This window comes from Pholcus phalangioides, unplaced genomic scaffold (assembly GCF_987345545.1).
Source record: "Pholcus phalangioides strain wild (caught in Gottingen) unplaced genomic scaffold, Ppha-v1.0 ptg000022l_1, whole genome shotgun sequence".
Lineage (NCBI taxonomy): Eukaryota > Metazoa > Arthropoda > Arachnida > Araneae > Pholcidae > Pholcus > Pholcus phalangioides.
Window position 1 is genome coordinate 17,096,961 of NW_028301615.1, and position 16,961 is coordinate 17,113,921.

General features: G+C 37.5%; 3 protein-coding genes across 3 annotated transcripts in view; 2 read left to right on the forward strand and 1 right to left on the reverse strand.

The window, feature by feature from the left end:
• The first annotated feature begins 3,481 nt into the window (after nt 1-3,481).
• Nucleotides 3,482-16,961, forward strand: part of LOC149069541 (golgin subfamily A member 2-like) — a 34,791-nt gene continuing 21,311 nt past the window's right edge. The window contains exons 1-5 of the mRNA XM_089249190.1: nt 3,482-3,757; nt 14,415-14,558; nt 14,992-15,059; nt 15,299-15,421; nt 16,466-16,685. Coding sequence (XP_089105316.1) covers nt 3,707-3,757; nt 14,415-14,558; nt 14,992-15,059; nt 15,299-15,421; nt 16,466-16,685 — 606 coding nt within the window. The 5' untranslated portion in view covers nt 3,482-3,706. The remainder of the gene's footprint in view (nt 3,758-14,414; nt 14,559-14,991; nt 15,060-15,298; nt 15,422-16,465; nt 16,686-16,961) is intronic.
• LOC149069542 (uncharacterized) lies at nt 9,176-11,820 on the reverse strand. The gene is made up of 2 exons (XM_089249906.1): nt 11,255-11,820; nt 9,176-9,549 (listed from the first exon to the last, which is right to left on the reverse strand). The coding sequence occupies exons 1-2, from the start codon at nt 11,467-11,469 to the stop codon at nt 9,207-9,209; spliced, it is 558 nt and encodes a 185-aa protein (XP_089106032.1). The 5' UTR covers nt 11,470-11,820; the 3' UTR covers nt 9,176-9,206.
• Nucleotides 9,768-10,521, forward strand: LOC149069543 (uncharacterized). Its single transcript, XM_089250017.1, has 2 exons — nt 9,768-10,010; nt 10,102-10,521. The coding sequence occupies exons 1-2, from the start codon at nt 9,768-9,770 to the stop codon at nt 10,519-10,521; spliced, it is 663 nt and encodes a 220-aa protein (XP_089106143.1).

Consider the following 16,961-nt stretch of genomic DNA (forward strand, 5'->3'; position numbering starts at 1 on the left):
ATGGAAAAACAAAAACGTTATGAGAATCGTCCCGGGCTGGAGCAACGGCCTCCCCCCCCCCCCTCCCACAGCATACTTGGCAAATTTGTATGGTCCCCACATATTGCAATGGATGAACGGCAGAACTCTACAGCCGGACTAATCTCATTGCCGAGATCTCTTCGTGGCAGGGTCTGAAATTAAGTGTGTGTATACCTAACCCTTAGAGCGCGTATCTAGTGTAATGTCTGCTGTTTCAGTGCTGCCACCTAAATTTCAAATCCCACATATTGCAGATGCAGGGCCTCTTGGCTCGGATGTTCGGCGAGCCACCTTTTCAGATTTTTCACGGACATCAAAAGCGCGAAAAAGCAAACTAATAATGAGAATTGTCCCGGGCACCCGTGCTAGAGCAACATCAGACCCACTCTTATGAGGGGCTATGGGCACACTTCACGAAAGAATTGCGGTAAGAGAAAGATTGCTAAACAATAAATAAAAGAAGGTACAGCACGACTTGCTTGGCTTTGCATGTTCCCCCCCCCCCCACCACATACTTGTTGCCATTGGGCCCTAGATTAGAATCGTTGGTGGGCATTTCTCATCTGATTTTTCCCGCGCGTTCCCACTATGATGAATTTATAGCACGAAAAAAAAGTACATGATAAGAATCGTTCCGGGCCCACGGAGCTTTAGTCCCGTCAGACCCTGCAGTTCCCTTGTGGTACCGTATTTGGCCCAACTAAAGTTCCCAGCTTATCTTTAGTTTGCTTTTTGGTGATTGTTCACAAAACGAGGAAGTCCATGTAACTGGCCAAATGGTTCATGTTTTATGAGACTTTAAACTTTTTTTCTTAGTTTTTTTTTCTGGCATTCTTACAATAAAGTAAATACAGGGTGCCCTGTAAGTCTCAATGTCGCCTTTATCTCATCAACCGTTTATCGCAGAGGTATGGTTAAAATTTAAAAAATGGTAGAAATGTGTTAATGTAAAATGTGTTAAAAAATGTGGAAATCACCCTGTATCAATTTCAAGAGTGAAAATACAGTGTCATAATTTTAAAAAAAAACAAAATTTTTGCACGGCCCCCATTCTTCTAATTTCCCATCAGAAAGTGGTTGTCCCGTTATTTGGATTCAAAAATGGAGAAAGTTGGGAAAGACCAGCATAAACTAACGGACAACGATCTTTTCCCTCATTTGTACTGTTCTTTCCCAACTTTTCTCCGATTTTCGAATTCAAATATCTCAGCTAATATTGCAGTTAGAAACATAGAATTGTTTTTGTTTGCCTCAGACGAGACAGGACAACAACTTTCTAATTAGAAATTAGAGGACGGGGGAGGAGGAATCGTATAAAATTTAGATTCTTTTTACTCCATTACACTTTTTATTTTCACTCTCGAAGTTGGTACAGAGTGATTTTTGTACATAATTTTGAGCATTTTTTAAATTAGAACCATATTTTTAGAACTAACAGTTGAGGAAATAAAGGGCGCATTAAGACTTGCAGGACACCCTGTATATATTACCTGTATCCCATTTCTTTTATTTTGTTTCATTTTCCCCACTGGAATAATGAAAATAGATAATTTGCATAAATCTTTTGTGAAGGTAAAAAAATACTCTAATCGAATGCTCCATGAATTTCTGTAGTACAGGGGTTCTCAACCGGTGCTCCGCGCAGCCCCCAAGGGATCCGTGAGCACGTCCCAGGGACTCCGCGGTTACTCGAGGAAAATAATATAAATCAATAAATTTGATAGATAAGTAAATAAAAGAGACCTACAAGGTTCTGCCATAAAAATTGTGCTGTGTCACTTTGTACTGTTACTCTACCACTACAGAGGACTGACATTTTCTGTCCCGTTAAGCGTTCACTTATGCTTTAATGCATTATATGATCAACCCATGGCCCTCGGAGTTATCTGATGCGTCCCGCGACCTCAAACCTAATTTTGTAAAAAATAAACGGTTCCTTTTCCCCCCATCCCTTAATTGTCACGAGACACATCTCCATTCCTTTAAGAGACTCGCAGCATATTTACAGATCACAGCGGTATTGTTCCAGAGCACTTAAGCTACCGGCGGCACATTTCCAGATCACTTTAGTGGCCCCTAACATAGTTGTAGATCACCGCTGCACAGCTCTAGAGCACTTGAGTGACACGCAACACATTTACGAACCACTTGGGTGACCCGCGGCATATTAACAGATCACCGTGGAACGTTTACAGATCACAGCAGCTTGGGGTACATTACAGATCACTTGAGTAATCCGTGGTTTATTTGTAGATAGGGCCGCAACGTAATACTTATAAATCACTTGAGTGGCCTACTGCTATGGTGTTGATAGCTACTGCGATCGTTTTATGTGTGGGCTGTTTCGGAAACACAACAGTGCAGTTCCAGAGCACAGTAGTGGCCTGCGGCACATTTTCAGATCACTTTAGTGACTCCTAGCATATTTATTGATCCTCCCGGCACAGTTCCAGATAACTGAAGTAGCCAGCGACACCTTTTGAAACCATCGAAGTGGCCCGCACTCCGCAAAAGGTTGAGCCAATGCCGTCTTAAGGCATGGGCCTGGGGGCCTCACAAAAATGAGGTTTGGTTGAAAATTTTTAGAATTTGTCTGGTAGGGCCTTCAAAAAAATCACTTTGCCTGAGGGGGCAGCATGATGGTCTTAAGACGGCTTTGGGTTAGCACCTTAACTTTAAGGCAGGCATCTTCAACCTATGACTCACGAGGACCTCAGTGCTCCCTGAAGCACCCAGAGGGCTCGATGCCTTTGTCCAATTTCGTGCTCATGAGCACTTGATCAACGTTCCGATCAAACGCTTTGTATAAATTGCATTCGAGGATTAAAATCACCGCGATTTCATGCATTCGTAGTGTCAAACTTGCCGGGAGAAAGAAAGGGGGGGGGGCTTTCTTTTGATGGTGGGTGCAGGGAGTGCTCTCGTCTAGAAAAAGGTTGAAGACCTACGCTCCAAGGGAAGAAAGTCTCGGTCCTCTGCAGCTTGATGGTAGAGCACTCGCCCGGACTGCATGAGTTTTGGAGGCTCGATTCCCTACAGACACATGCGAATTTTCTTTCTGAACTTCATCCTTATCTCCGCTTGGTGTCCAGTCATTCGTACGTGGTATAAATGGAGTTTTCCAGAAAATTTTCGATGCCCTTTTTTTTTGTGTCCATTTTTTTGTGTTGGCTATTGTTTCGGTTTTGATTGGCGATGTCCCGTATCTTATCATATTTATCTCGTGCAAATATGGTCACATATCTCTTCGACAACTTTAACACGTAATTTGCAATATAATTTACGATAATCTATTCCAAATTAAAAAAAGAAGTATTAAATTTCATTTTTCTATTTCAAAGCAGGCTTTTTTTGTGACCATTTTTTTGTTTTGGCTATTGTTTCGGTTTTGATTGGCGATGTCCCGTATCTTATCTTGTGCAAATATGGTCACATGCCTCTTCAACAACTTTTAACACGTAATTTGCAATATAATTTACGATAATCTATTCCAAATTTAAGAAAAAAGTATTAAATTTCATTTTCCTGTTTCAAAGAAGGCTTCTAATAGGTGTGAAGAAGAGTCATTCACTGATTAATTATCGCTGATCAGACGATCAGGAATGCGATCTTGATTGGCGGACCAATAGGAATCGGTTTCATCTGAGAAATGCGCAGAAAGTCATTTCAGTAGCTGTTTGTCAACATGGCAGATCACCTGAGCCGCGAGGAACGTGTCGCAGCTGGGCTCAGAAAGGTTATATATTTCCTCATTTTAATTGATTAGAATGAATTTATTTCATGAATTAATGATAATTAATAAATTACCGATCAGTTATTTTTCGCAAGATACGTGCAATGTATTTTCGTTTTACCGATGAGGGACGTGACCCGTAGGCTCGGGGTGCACACTGACGTGTAACTTTTATCATCGTTTTTGATATTTCTTTTGAATTCCTTACATAATTGCGTTGAATGGCAATGAAAATAATTTTAAAAAATATATATTATTCTCTACTGTTTAATGATAATCGCTAATTATCAGTGAGCTTGAATGTTTCTATATAGGGAGTTGTCAATTTTCGAATTTGATCATGTCCTCAATTAATTATGTATAGCTGTTTTATAGGTAGTGCTTGACCATCAGGCGTGGGTCCGGGGTGGGGGTGGGGATTTTTGCCCCTCCCAAGAACTGAATGAGATGGTGGGGGTTAAATTCACCGGTCCCATAAAACGCTAATGAACCCACAGTAGTATAAATCGCCCCTCCCAAAAGCATCGCCCTGTTGACCACCAAGGTCGTCCTCAAGCATGGGCCCCCACCTGTGCATGGCCTGGTTGTCTCATGGTAATGTGATCTAATTAGGGCCGGATTTAGGTTTGATGCAACTCTAGGCTATTGAATGTAATGCCCCCCCCTCCTTATGTGTCCAACTCCAGCTGTCCTTCATCAATGACAAACGGTCACTGTTTTTGTGTCTGCACAACATTACCACTAAACTTCTCAATGCATTGAAATTTTATCTTTGAGCAATTTCTCCAAAAAATAAGAATTTGAGATTTTTGACATCATAGGCTACAGAATTAAATTGATGGTTATATATTCCCAGCTTTCTTGGCTGGGGCCATAGTCCCCACATCCTGGCAGAGCCCCTAAGCCAGACTATTCACGGGCCTTTCTACAGTGAATTTGTAGTGCCACTTGTGGTCAATGACAGACTCGCATTGCGAGGACCTTTGTTTGAACCCCCACAGTGGTGGTCAGCTGAAGTTGGTTTTCGGTGGTTTCCAACTTTAAGGCGCTAATGCAAGCCTATCTACCTGTTAAAAAATCTCGCCACAGAGAGCAACAGGCCTACAAATATTCGATAATTACACTTAACTTCTGAAATATAGCAGCACTGAAGAATCAGAAAACTATATACTCAGACTGTTAGGTACACACACTCACACTTCTGGCACAAACTCACTCAGTAAATTGCCCTTGTCAATAGACTGGAGTTATGCTTGATGTGGAAGAAAGAAAAGAAAGTGCATTTATAGCATGAAAAAAAAAAAAGATGGTATGTGTTCTGGGCCCAGGGCTGAAGCCCTATCAGTCCCACTCTTGTGGGGGAAGCCATGGCTGAGACCCATGAGGATGCTGTTGTTGCTGACCACAACCCTTACATAAGGGGATGACAGAGCTTTAGCGTGAAGGATCGAGATGAGAATCCCATTAGTTTTTCTATTACAGTATAAATTCTGAAATGGTGTCACTTTCTTCTATTCATATGAAGGTTTCAACAGCTGACTGTTGCAAAAATGAATTTAGGAAAGAAAATTCAACTGCCTCTGATGTGGCCAGTGGTTCTCAAACTATAGTTATTTGTGGCTCCCTTGCCCAATTCATTGTGCATCTGCGACTCACCAGGATACTTTGATAGATATTTTTTCATATGAAACAACCAAAGCATAAATAGGCACACAAATCGATATATCTAGGTTGTCACGACACTCCTGGAGCCACGATGCATACTTTAAAGTACACTGCCCTAGGCTGTTGAAGGTTATGACGACCCCTTGTATGTCCAACTCTGCTGTCCTTTGTGAATGACAAATTGTTGCTGTTTTTATGTCTCTACACATAAGCGACACTAAACTTCTCAATGTGTTGAAATTTGATCTTTGAGCAATTTCTCTGAAAAATAACAGTTTGAGACCTTCAACATAACATTTAGGCCTACATAATATTATTAATTTAGCATTTGCCATCACTATTTCAAAATATGGAAGACAGATGGCAGCACTAACAAAAATACTGACTACTTTAGGGTCATGCATATACATGCACTCCCACAGCACATTCCAACCTGCAGGCATGGATCTATGTGGGCGGGGGTGGGGGGGGGCAAGAAATGCAGTACTGCTCCCAATGCGATAATTCATGAAATTTTCAGAATTTCTATATGATAATATTGCAATCAATCTGTTGAAAATTAGCTGTATCAACGTTATTGATTAAATAACAAATTCAAAAAAACTTTGACTATAAAATGGGAAAAATTGGAATGACAAAAAGTGAGGACTGTTCTGGAAAATGCAGGAAGTATGGTCATCCCATTCACCGCCCCTCCCAACAGTGAGCTCTAGATCCACCCCTGCCGAATCGTGCTTATTTGTTAGAAATTTCACAGATGACTGTGTACGAGGTTTATATGCGGTGAAGTAGTAGTAGTAGTAGGGGAAATCCAGATCTGTATCTAATACTATGATTATTTTGAGCGAAAGAATTAAATTGGTAGGTTGAGATATTTTTAGCGTGGTGGGGACCCTCTGGGTCCATGGATGCTGTTAGTACGTTGTTGCTGCTGCTGCCAACCATTGCCCTGTGATTCATGTCATTCCCTGATGGGACACTAGTACGAAGGCTTGGGGGGAATCCTATTATTTTTTATATTGCACTATAAACTGCTATTAATGCGAAGATTTCAACAGCTGGCTGATGTAAAGATGAGAGTGATGTGGTCCTAGGCCAGTGGTTCTCAAACTATAGTCACCCGCGACTTCCTTGCCCAATTTATTGTGCATAAACGATTCCAGCTATATATTTTTTGAGGTGGTTTCTTAATTTTCATAATAGACTTCAGAAAACTCTGCTGGAGAGATCACAGTGAGAGAAAAGGTGCTTGCGATTTGCTAGCAAGACACCACTGCTGTAAATTTCAATAACTTCACCACACACCAACTCCGGCTATCGCTATATCACAATTTACTGCCATTAACGAGTTGGGTAAATTTCAATGACCGGAATTTTTCAATACAGTACTGCTAATACAATGTTTAATTGCTGCAAGAATTATTTCAGGTATAATTTCAGAGAAATAAACACATTTAATTTATCAAAAACATTAGGATAGCTTCAGTATTTTAGCAATTGGGACTTGATGCTAAACTTCAGAAATTGGTCATGGTGGTGAGATATCAGAAATAATTTTTTTTACTCACGTATTCAAATGGTTTTTTCAACCAACACATACTTTGAATCTCATGTCTTTTTTTTTATTTCCATGTTTATTGTTTCAGCATTGTATAAGGGGCCGTTCAAGTATTACACCATCATCAATGGGGGTTTCCGATTTGCTGGCTTTTTATGACAGGGAGGGGGGAGGAAGGGGGTTTGGATGATGCTTATGTCATCAACCACTTTTTATGAAAATATGAAATTTTTAATGGCATCTTACTCTGTGCACCAAAAACGAGAAAAACCTTTCGATAGTTTGTGGGCACTTGCAGTAATATTCCCCCCCCCCCTCCATTGATAAGTGTAGTGATAACGATCCGTGTAGGGATAATGATCCGTGAAACATTTAGAGATCACTTTAGTGATCTCTATATGTTTCACGGATCCAAGTGATCTGGAAATGTGTCCGGGCCACTTAAGTGCTCTGGAACTGTGCCACGCATCACTCAAGTGATCTATTCGTAATTATATGCCGCGGATCACTTAAATAATCTGAGAATGTGCCACGGGTAACTTGAGTGATGTAGAACCGCACTGGTGGGCCATTCAAGTGCTCTAAAACTACGTCACATGTCACTCAAGGAATCTCTAAATGTGTCACGGATCCCTTAAGTGTTCTATAACTGTGTCACTGGTCATTTAAGTGATCTGAAAATGTGCCACGGACTGCTTAAATGTTCTGGAATTGTACCATGGGACACTTAAGCGATCTGTAAATGTGCTGCTTAGTTCTTTTTTACAGAATTAGGTTTGAGGTAGGCCAGGCCGCATCAGATAAATCCCAGGGCCATATTTGGTACATTATATGGCTTAAGGCCCCTTTACACGTACAATCTTCTCCGCACGCCTGGAGCGGGACGTTCTTGCGCGAAGGATTGGAGGGCGGTCAGGAACGCGGCGTTCAAGAGCGTGTTGTTAAAAAGGGACACATTCTTGCGCGCGCTCTCTCCTGCACGAAAGAAGGCCCCGTTCAGAATTGTGTGTGTAAAGGGAAGCGTGTGGCGAAATTCATACGCTTTTGCGCGGCGTGTGGACTTTCGGGGAAGCACAACGTTCCACGTTCCTGACCAAAGTTTTTCCCTTGTTTGAAAACGAAGAAGTCGACATGTTTAGAGCTCGAGAAAAAAATAGATTTAAAAAATGCGTTGTCGCTGCTGCAGGATTAAGCATGGCAGCTATTTCAAATAGTAATTATATAAATATAAAATCGGAACGCCGAATGTGGATGAAAGAATACCGGAAAAAGTACAATCACATGGAACTGCTCAATGAACTCAAGCTGAGCTATCCTGAGGATTTCCGGAATTATTCACGGATGAGTAGTGCATCTTTTGATGAGTTGTTGGGTTTAATCAGAGAAAAAATTACCAAATTGGACACAGTGATGCGAAGCAGCATCTCGGCTGAACAACGTTTAGCAGCTACATTAACATTTCTTGCAACAGGCCGTTCCTACGAAAATTTAAAATTTTGCACCGGCATTTCTGCTCCATCGCTGAGTATCATCATACCCGAGGTGTGCAAAGCGATTTTTGATGTTCTGCGAACGGAGTACATGAAGGTGAGTCTCTAAAATGTTTGTGCATTTAATAATTTTAATGAGGAAATTTTTAAGTAAATGAATTTGAATTCATAAAATTTTGGTCAAGTGCATTCAGAATTTTTTTTTAAATATGGTAATTTCTTTTTTAAAATGTAAAAAAAATTAATTACGATTAAAAAAAAGTTCTCATTATATCTACTTTTATATGTTCCACTACCTTGTGCCAGAACCGATAGTGATTTTTTCTGTATATGACCATCCTATATGAGACAAGCATTTGGCTTAACGCATGTAAACAATAACATATAGTGATATAATAAAGTGACATAAATTAATAAAGTGATCGTAAAATATAGTGTACTGTCATAATGCCCTTTATGATAATAAACTTTAGTCACACAAGATTATATAATTTCTCATGTTTCATATTATTAACAGACTAAATGGTAAAAAAAAGAAATCCTAATGTGAAGAAAAAAGAAATTAAAATCCAATCATAATACATAGCCATGAACACAATTTTTGTTACAGCATAAATAAAAATAAAGAAAACTGGAAAAATATTCTTGGTTTATTTAGATGTATTGGGTATGTTATTAGAGAAAAATTTTTTTGGCGTAGTATAAAAAAATAACAATGCAAAGAAAAAAAATCAAATATTTATAAAAATGTATTATCATCTTGAGGTTCAGCAGAGGCAGATGCAAAATGTGCAGGAGTGATATAGAGATTGCATTTGTGACTGCAAACATCACTGGTTTGGTCCAAAGTATTTAATAGTCCTCTCCTCAGTGCCGAATTTATTACGGATTCTGCGTATACAGCTTGAAGAGGATCCATCCGTTTCAACTTTTTGGCAACCATTATGCCAAAAGCTTCGTGTTCATCAATGTCAATTTTGTCTTTACCCTCATCGGACAACACATTTGTGCACAACTTCATGAAATCTATGGCAGCATCCCCAACTTCATTCTTTTTTTTTTCGTTTTTGTATTTGCTGGACCTGAAAAAATTAATTGTTTCTCCCCTTAAAATAAGATGGTATTGAGAATTCAAATCACTTGATAGTGAGAAAAATAAGGTATCTACTGTTGTTATTTTAAGAAAAAAGTGATTACATAGGATAAAAAATTATTAATTAGACCTATTTAGAGAAATGGTGTTTTTTTAATTGAAGTTTAGGTGTTTATTACATTTGATTGTTTTGTCATTTTTCTTCAGATGCCTACCAGTGAAAAAGAATGGTCAGAGATAGCTGATGGTTTTCGAAGCAAGTGGAACTTTATAAACTGTGGCGGTGCCTTAGATGGAAAACATATACGAATCGTACCACCACCACATTCAGGATCATTGTATTTTAATTACAAAAACTTCCATAGTATTATCTTGATGGCACTGGTGAATGCAAATTATGAATTCATATTCGTTGATGTCGGCAAAAATGGAAGAGTATCTGATGGAGGAGTGTTTGATTACACTGAGTTCAGCCGATCACTGAAACATGGGGGATGAAGCCTTTTCTTTGGGGGAAAATTTTTTGAAACCGTACTCCCAGCGAGAGTTGGATCCTGCCAAAAGAGTTTTCAACTATAGGCTGTCACGTGCTAGAAATGTGGTTGAAAATGCTTTTGGCATAATTTCATTACGATTTAGAATTCTCCAATCACCTATAAATATGAAGGCTGATAATATAAATTACGTAATACTTGCCATTTGTACGTTGCACAATTTCTTAAGGAAAAGAAACACTGACTACATTTGTGCAACAACTTATGACAGAGAGGATGTGGAAAATCAAACAATGCATCAAGGAGACTGGCGCAAAGACACTTCACCACTAACTGATTTGCAACCAGTCGTACTGAGAAATACAACTCTCAAAGCAAAACAGAATAGAGAGGCATACAAAAATTATTTCATGACAAAAGGAAAAGTGTCATGGCAGGATGCTATGGTGAAAGCAGGGAAAGCATAAAATTTCCATTTATTATAAATATTACAACTTAATAAAAGCCATGTATTTAAATTTTAAACCTGAAACATGTGTATTTCTCTTTGACGCCTTGAACATACCGTTTATTTTGAACCAACAAACTATAATTACCTTGAAAATGCTGTACAATTAAATTATGCACCTTGAGATTATTACTCTGAAATAGTTTTGCGTGTAAATTATGCACCTTGAGATTATTACTCTGAAATAGTTTTGCGTGTAAATTATGCACCTGCAGAATATTACATTGAAAATATTTTACATACAAATTATGCACTTGCAGAATATTACTTTGAAAATATTTTGCATTCAAATTATGAACTTGCAGAATATCATTTCAAAAATATTTTGCAGTCAAATTATGCACTTGCAGAATGTCACTTTAAAAATATTTTGCATTCAAATTATGCACTTGCAGAATGTCACTTTGAAAACATTTTGCATTCCAATTATACACCTGAAGAATATTACTTTGAAAATATTTTGCATTCAAATTATACATCTGCGGAATATTTGAAAATATGAAGGATTCAAATTATGCACTTGCAGAATGCCACTGAAAATACTGTGCATTTCAATTATTCAGTACATACAATGTTTCATTCAAAATGCATGAAAATATATCTTCAAAATCTTCCTGTGTGAAGATTAAACTTATGGGTTTGGAATATTGCACATTAAACATAATTGTCATGTACTGAAAATATATTCTAACCTGCTCATGTTGAATTTCCTCCTCATGGTCATTCTGCTGGCCTTCGATAGGTGTACTGGTCCATGAAGAATGGATTTGACTATCTTCCAGTTCACTGCTGTTGCCGTCAATCTCTCCACCAGGAATGATAATATCCATATTCGACACACTAGCAGTCGGTATTTCCTGGTCTGTCGTAAACAGCAGAAGCTCGAAGTACCACAACATTGGCACATATACTTGGTCAGCCGCTGACCCACTCCGCTGGCTGTCAGAAATTTTTTTCAGTTCCTTTCTGAAGGATCCCCTTAAACTTTGAATTTTTTTTGTAACGAAGTCCCGATCAGCTTCCGGGAACGATTGCTTGCAAAAGCATACTAACTTATCGTAAGCTTCATTTTTGATGTATTTATTGCTGTACTCTTTACTTTTTATTTTCCACAAACATGGAAACTCCTTATACAGATTAATGAAGTCCGTTAAAAATTCTTTGCTCCAGCAACGCGAATCAGCCATACCTCTTTCCTCACCAAAAAGTGTGTGCTTAACAGACAAGAACTTTTACATATATGAAGCTGGCAATCTGCATTCTGGATACTGGGGGGGGGGGGGGGGTAATGCAAAAACGATGGTGTTACATTTTTGTGGCACCAGACAGAGGGTGTTACAATTTTTCAGTCGCCTAGACGGGGGGTGTTAAAGTTTTGAGTCGCCTAGACAGGTAGTGTTCTTTGAAGCACCAAAGAGGCTGAGGGAAAGAAAAAGGTAGAGGAATGAATAACCGACGGAAAAAACCCAAACACGTATTGTGAAGTATAACAGTATCTGCCGACAAAAGGACGACCTTTCACTGGACTTACTAAATCCCTCTGCAGAATACCGACATCACTTGAAGCGTGCTTTATGAACCCCTCCAGAAAAAAAAACGGGTTAATTTTTAAGTCCAAATGGAGGGGTTTCTTTTTTTCGTTGATCATATAAAATTTAACAAAAAGTAACAAAGTGAGTTGATTCCGCTTATAAGGTTATTCAGAAAACCATCATGAACAAAACGTAATGAGCAAGAAAATCTCCAAGCGTTGGTAACACGAAAATTAGTTGTACTGAGCCGGATCCACTGTATATGGATATCGCATTATGCAAAAGAGATAAAACAGAATAAAGTCATCTTATGCGCCCATTACCAACCTCACATCGTGTTTATTGGAGGATCAACAACTATGAATCTACGATCCACATTACGCATACAAATGATTTAATATGAAGAGACCGCCCCCTATTTTTTTAATTCATGAATAATTTCAATATCACAATAGATACGCTTAACCCTTTATCTACCACATTATGAAAGAAAAAAGAAAATGACCAGGCGCTGACATGATGAAAACATTGAGGGAGCTGATAAGCGCTGTTCGCCCCATACATACGGGACTCAAGCCCGTCCGCAGGATGGGGAATGATCGGTGCATTGCATGCTCATTAATTATTGAAGAAAATTTATTGGGGGCCCAGCCTTCAGATCCTTGGCGCTTATGGAACATCATTGTTTATAACAATTATTGTCATTTTAGTTCTAAATAAAGATTTAAAAAAGGAAACACTGTTTTTGATACAATTGCCATATTTTAACGTTTGTAAGGAAACACCTTGATTTTTTTTTTAGGTTTAAAATTTGAAAAAAGAAAAATGTATCTATAATACTATCCACGCATTAGAAATCCTTGTTTTCGAGACCCAACTTTTGGCAAAAAGGAAATCCTTGTACACGTTAAAATTATCATATCGGTAGTTCATAATAAATTATCAAACCTAGTACTTCACAAAGTTCTGTCAGTTGATGAAGAGTTAAAAATTACTAATAGGCTCCTGTTTAAGATGCTCTCTCTTGTTTAAAAATATTTATTTTCCGTATTGAAACTTTTCCTGTCAAAAAAAGTTCTGCTACTTAATATATCAATTCTGTACTATAATTTAAAATAATTACTTATATAATTATTTATATATTAATAAATAAAAGCAAATTTTTTTATAAATACATTCGTTTTTAATGAGTTACTGACTGAGATGTTGAAGAAAAACTAAAAGAAAGATGTTTGTGTAAACAATCCGCGTTCGAGTAAAATTACTTTTAATTTAACAAACGTCTTCTCTATTAAATATAATAATAATAACGTAAGGTGAGTATAAAAGGGCCAAATCAAAGTTTAAAAATTAATTATTACAATAATCTAAAGCGTAACTTTCAATAAATTTATCATCTGTAAAAGAAGGTATTACGTACAAAAAAGAAAAAAAAAACATCGTCACATACTCTGAAAAAGAAAAATGGAAGTGAATATTTTCAGCGAATATATCACTAAAAACCATTATTAATATTGTTTTCTCTCTCTTCTTTTAAAAGAGCGATAACGAAAGAAGATGTCACGGGAGCGAGGGATTCGCCACGTTTTTGCCTGTAAGCTGCTTTGCGTTTAGACGTACGATTTTGAGTTCGCGATTGAACGTTGAAATGTCTCGTTCCTGCGCGCGTTTCTACCCCCACACTTTTTTCGTCTTTACACGCGCACTCTTGAAGGCGGTTCTGAACTTGTTTACAGCTATCGCGCGCGCAAGAGCGTACGTGTAAAGGGGCCTTTAGAGTACAGTTTCCCAAACTTTTTGTTCCATCGCCCCCTTCTTCAGAAAATTTTTTCTCTCATCGCTCCCCAACTCAAGCAAACCCATAGGATCCTATGCTATATCCGTAGCTTCTATCGCCCCCTGGACCATTCCATCGCCCACCAGGGGGGGCGATATTGCCCACTTTGGGAAACACTGGCTTAGAGGGTGGGTCACAATGAATTTATTAAAGATAAATTTTAAGTTCATAGCCTTCAAATAACATTGAAATTAACAGAAATATTACAATAACATATAAAGGTATTTTCTTCCGAAATTTCAATTTAAAAAATAAATTTTTGATCGTGGTGGGGGGGGGGGCACGAGCCCCCTTATGCCCCTCCCCCCACCTGTACCCACCAATATGCGTTAGGATTCAGAGGGGCAGAGCTGATGACGAAATTTTGCTGGGGGGGGTCAAAAATGGCTAAAAATTTGCTTATGTAATACTTGAACGGCCCTAAGAACTGATCTACATGATTCCTAGTGATTTATTTAGTATTTTTTTGTTGTTTTTTTCTAGCTGAAGGAATTTCAACAAAGAGCAAATAAGAAAGGGCAAACCACTCGCAAAAAAATTCCACAGAAACCAGTTAGCAAGTCCTCAGAAGTTAATGACCAAGTTTCAGAATCCTCACAAAGTCTTCCTGCCACAGAAAATTCTGAAGCAAGTTATTATATTATCCTTGCTGCTGTTGTTTTTTTTTTGTGAGAAAGAATTGCGATTGTCAGTAAATGATAAAAATGTTCAGCCTCCTTTGGATTTGATTATTGATCTCAATTGATGAAAAATGTGTCAAAATCCAATTTAACATTCACATTTTCCTTGTTAAAGATAGTTTAAGCTTCTAACTTTATACAATTGTGGGCTTTTCTTCTTGGAAGTTCTGTTTGTGAAACTCCTCAGAGAGCCTCATATATTGATAGATATCAAATATGTGTGTATATATTTTTTTATATCTCATTTCCATCAAATAGAGAAAATTATAGTAATGAAAAATTAACTAATTAAGTTTTAGATTTTTAGGTTATATTACAGTAATTGTAATTTATATATTCATATGATTTCTCTGATTTTCTTTTTCAAATTTTTGTTGCAGTTGAATGAGGAAGCTGGATCAGATTTGATTGTTCTGAAAGAGGTTGGTTCTGGACTCGCATCTACAAGGTAAATTATTTGCTGTTATACTTAGTCCAAGCGCACTTAATTACTTTTTGAGAACTTTTTTGAATGATATTTTGAAATTTTTAAGACTTTATTGGCTTTTTGAATGGCTACTAATTTTTAGTTCTTTGTGTTCTGGAGCTTAGCTATTTCGTTTCTTCTTGTTCTCAATGATTTTACTGAAAGTGATGTTACTGAAATGGATGTGTATTTTCTGATTTTTAAATTAGTATTTTTTCCAGGTCCAGTACTCCTTCCATATGTGATGGTGATGTTGCTAAATGTGACATTCTTCCAGAAAATGAAAATTTAACAACATCAGCGAATGTTTCAACTTCTGCCTCTCCCTCTCCAACGAATCAAAAGTGAGTGTATTATGTATATTTTATGAAAGTTATTAAATCAATTCCTTGTGTGAATGATTAATCGCTTGCTGTTAATACAGAATTCTTTCATAAATGATGTTTAAAATATATTTATATACACATATTTGAAAATTTTCTTGCTTTGCTGTGTATTATATGTAGTAATACCTCAGTTTTGGTTGACTTTGGTTATCATTGGTTTAGGTTTTTGTCGATTATCTCCACAAAAAATGTGTCTCGGTTACCGTCAGTTGCCTTGCATTTCGTCAGTGTGCCCACTTGACCTTCTACCGCCCTCCTGAAACATTCCATTGCCCCCAGGGGCATTAACGTCCATGTTGGGAATCATTGATATACAACCTATTGTTTAAGTGTTAGTGACTTGCTTTAAAGAATATTTTTCACTTTTTCTACATTATTTATCCATTGAGAGAAAGAAAGAAGATTCATTTTGCTTTTAATATGTACATAGACTGAAATACTTCCATATCTTGATAGGTATATAAATCAAATTCTGTATAAATTTTATTCATTTTACACACTTGCAATCCCCTCATTAATTTCAGTTTATCTCTAAATTTTGTAATTTTTTATAATGCACAAGTGAGATGAATGATTTCAGTTTGAAATCTATACTCTATATTTTTCATAGTGGTGTTTTAGAGGTGCTGCTTTTGGTGATCTTATTAAAATTGAAGGAATTATATCAACACAAAAAGAGTTACCACAAGATCCCAGTTTGCTATGCTGTCTCACCTGGCACCCACTGCTTAATTGCATGGGGGTTCACTTTACACCAACATAATCCTAAACGTATTTCTGGACTGAGCAGAAATTATGTTGCGTTAAAAGCATTGCAAAATACACTTGAAAACTTTACTTGACCACCTGAAAGTCTTGATCGTAACCCTGTAGAACTGTTGTCAAAAGTCTCATGTTAAATATCTGTGAACATGTTCCCAAGATATATTTTTGCTCTATAAAGTTATTTTTTTATATCAATTTGTATTTGCATAAATTATGAAAAAATATTCATATTTTCAGGGAGTTGTCTTCTACAGAAAGTTTGCTTCAGATATCACAGCAGCTCAACGGTCTGATGTCTGAATCACATGCCTTCCTTAATGGTAGTATAGATCAAGATGATGCAGCTACTGTGAATAAAGATAACAGTGTCCTTGAGAGACGAAACCAAGAACTCGCATCTCAACTGGACAGTGTGAGGCAATCAAATGATCACTTGCATTTCCAGATACAAGAATTGGTAAGTTTCATAAAAGTTTTTTTATTACTATGCGTCTAATATGTTTTGAGTAATTTTTATAGTTTAACTTCATTTAAAAAAAATTTGAGAATTCTTTTGCTAGTACATAATCATTTGATCATTTTTGTCGCACCACGGTCATTTTCTGCACACGAGGGCTAATTAGACCGGGACCTACAATTTATTGCCGATTCCGAACGGCAGGCTTGTTTTTTATACTCGTCGAGGGGTTGGTGCGCTAATCCCTCGATGGGGGACTCCCTGCGGTAGCAATGT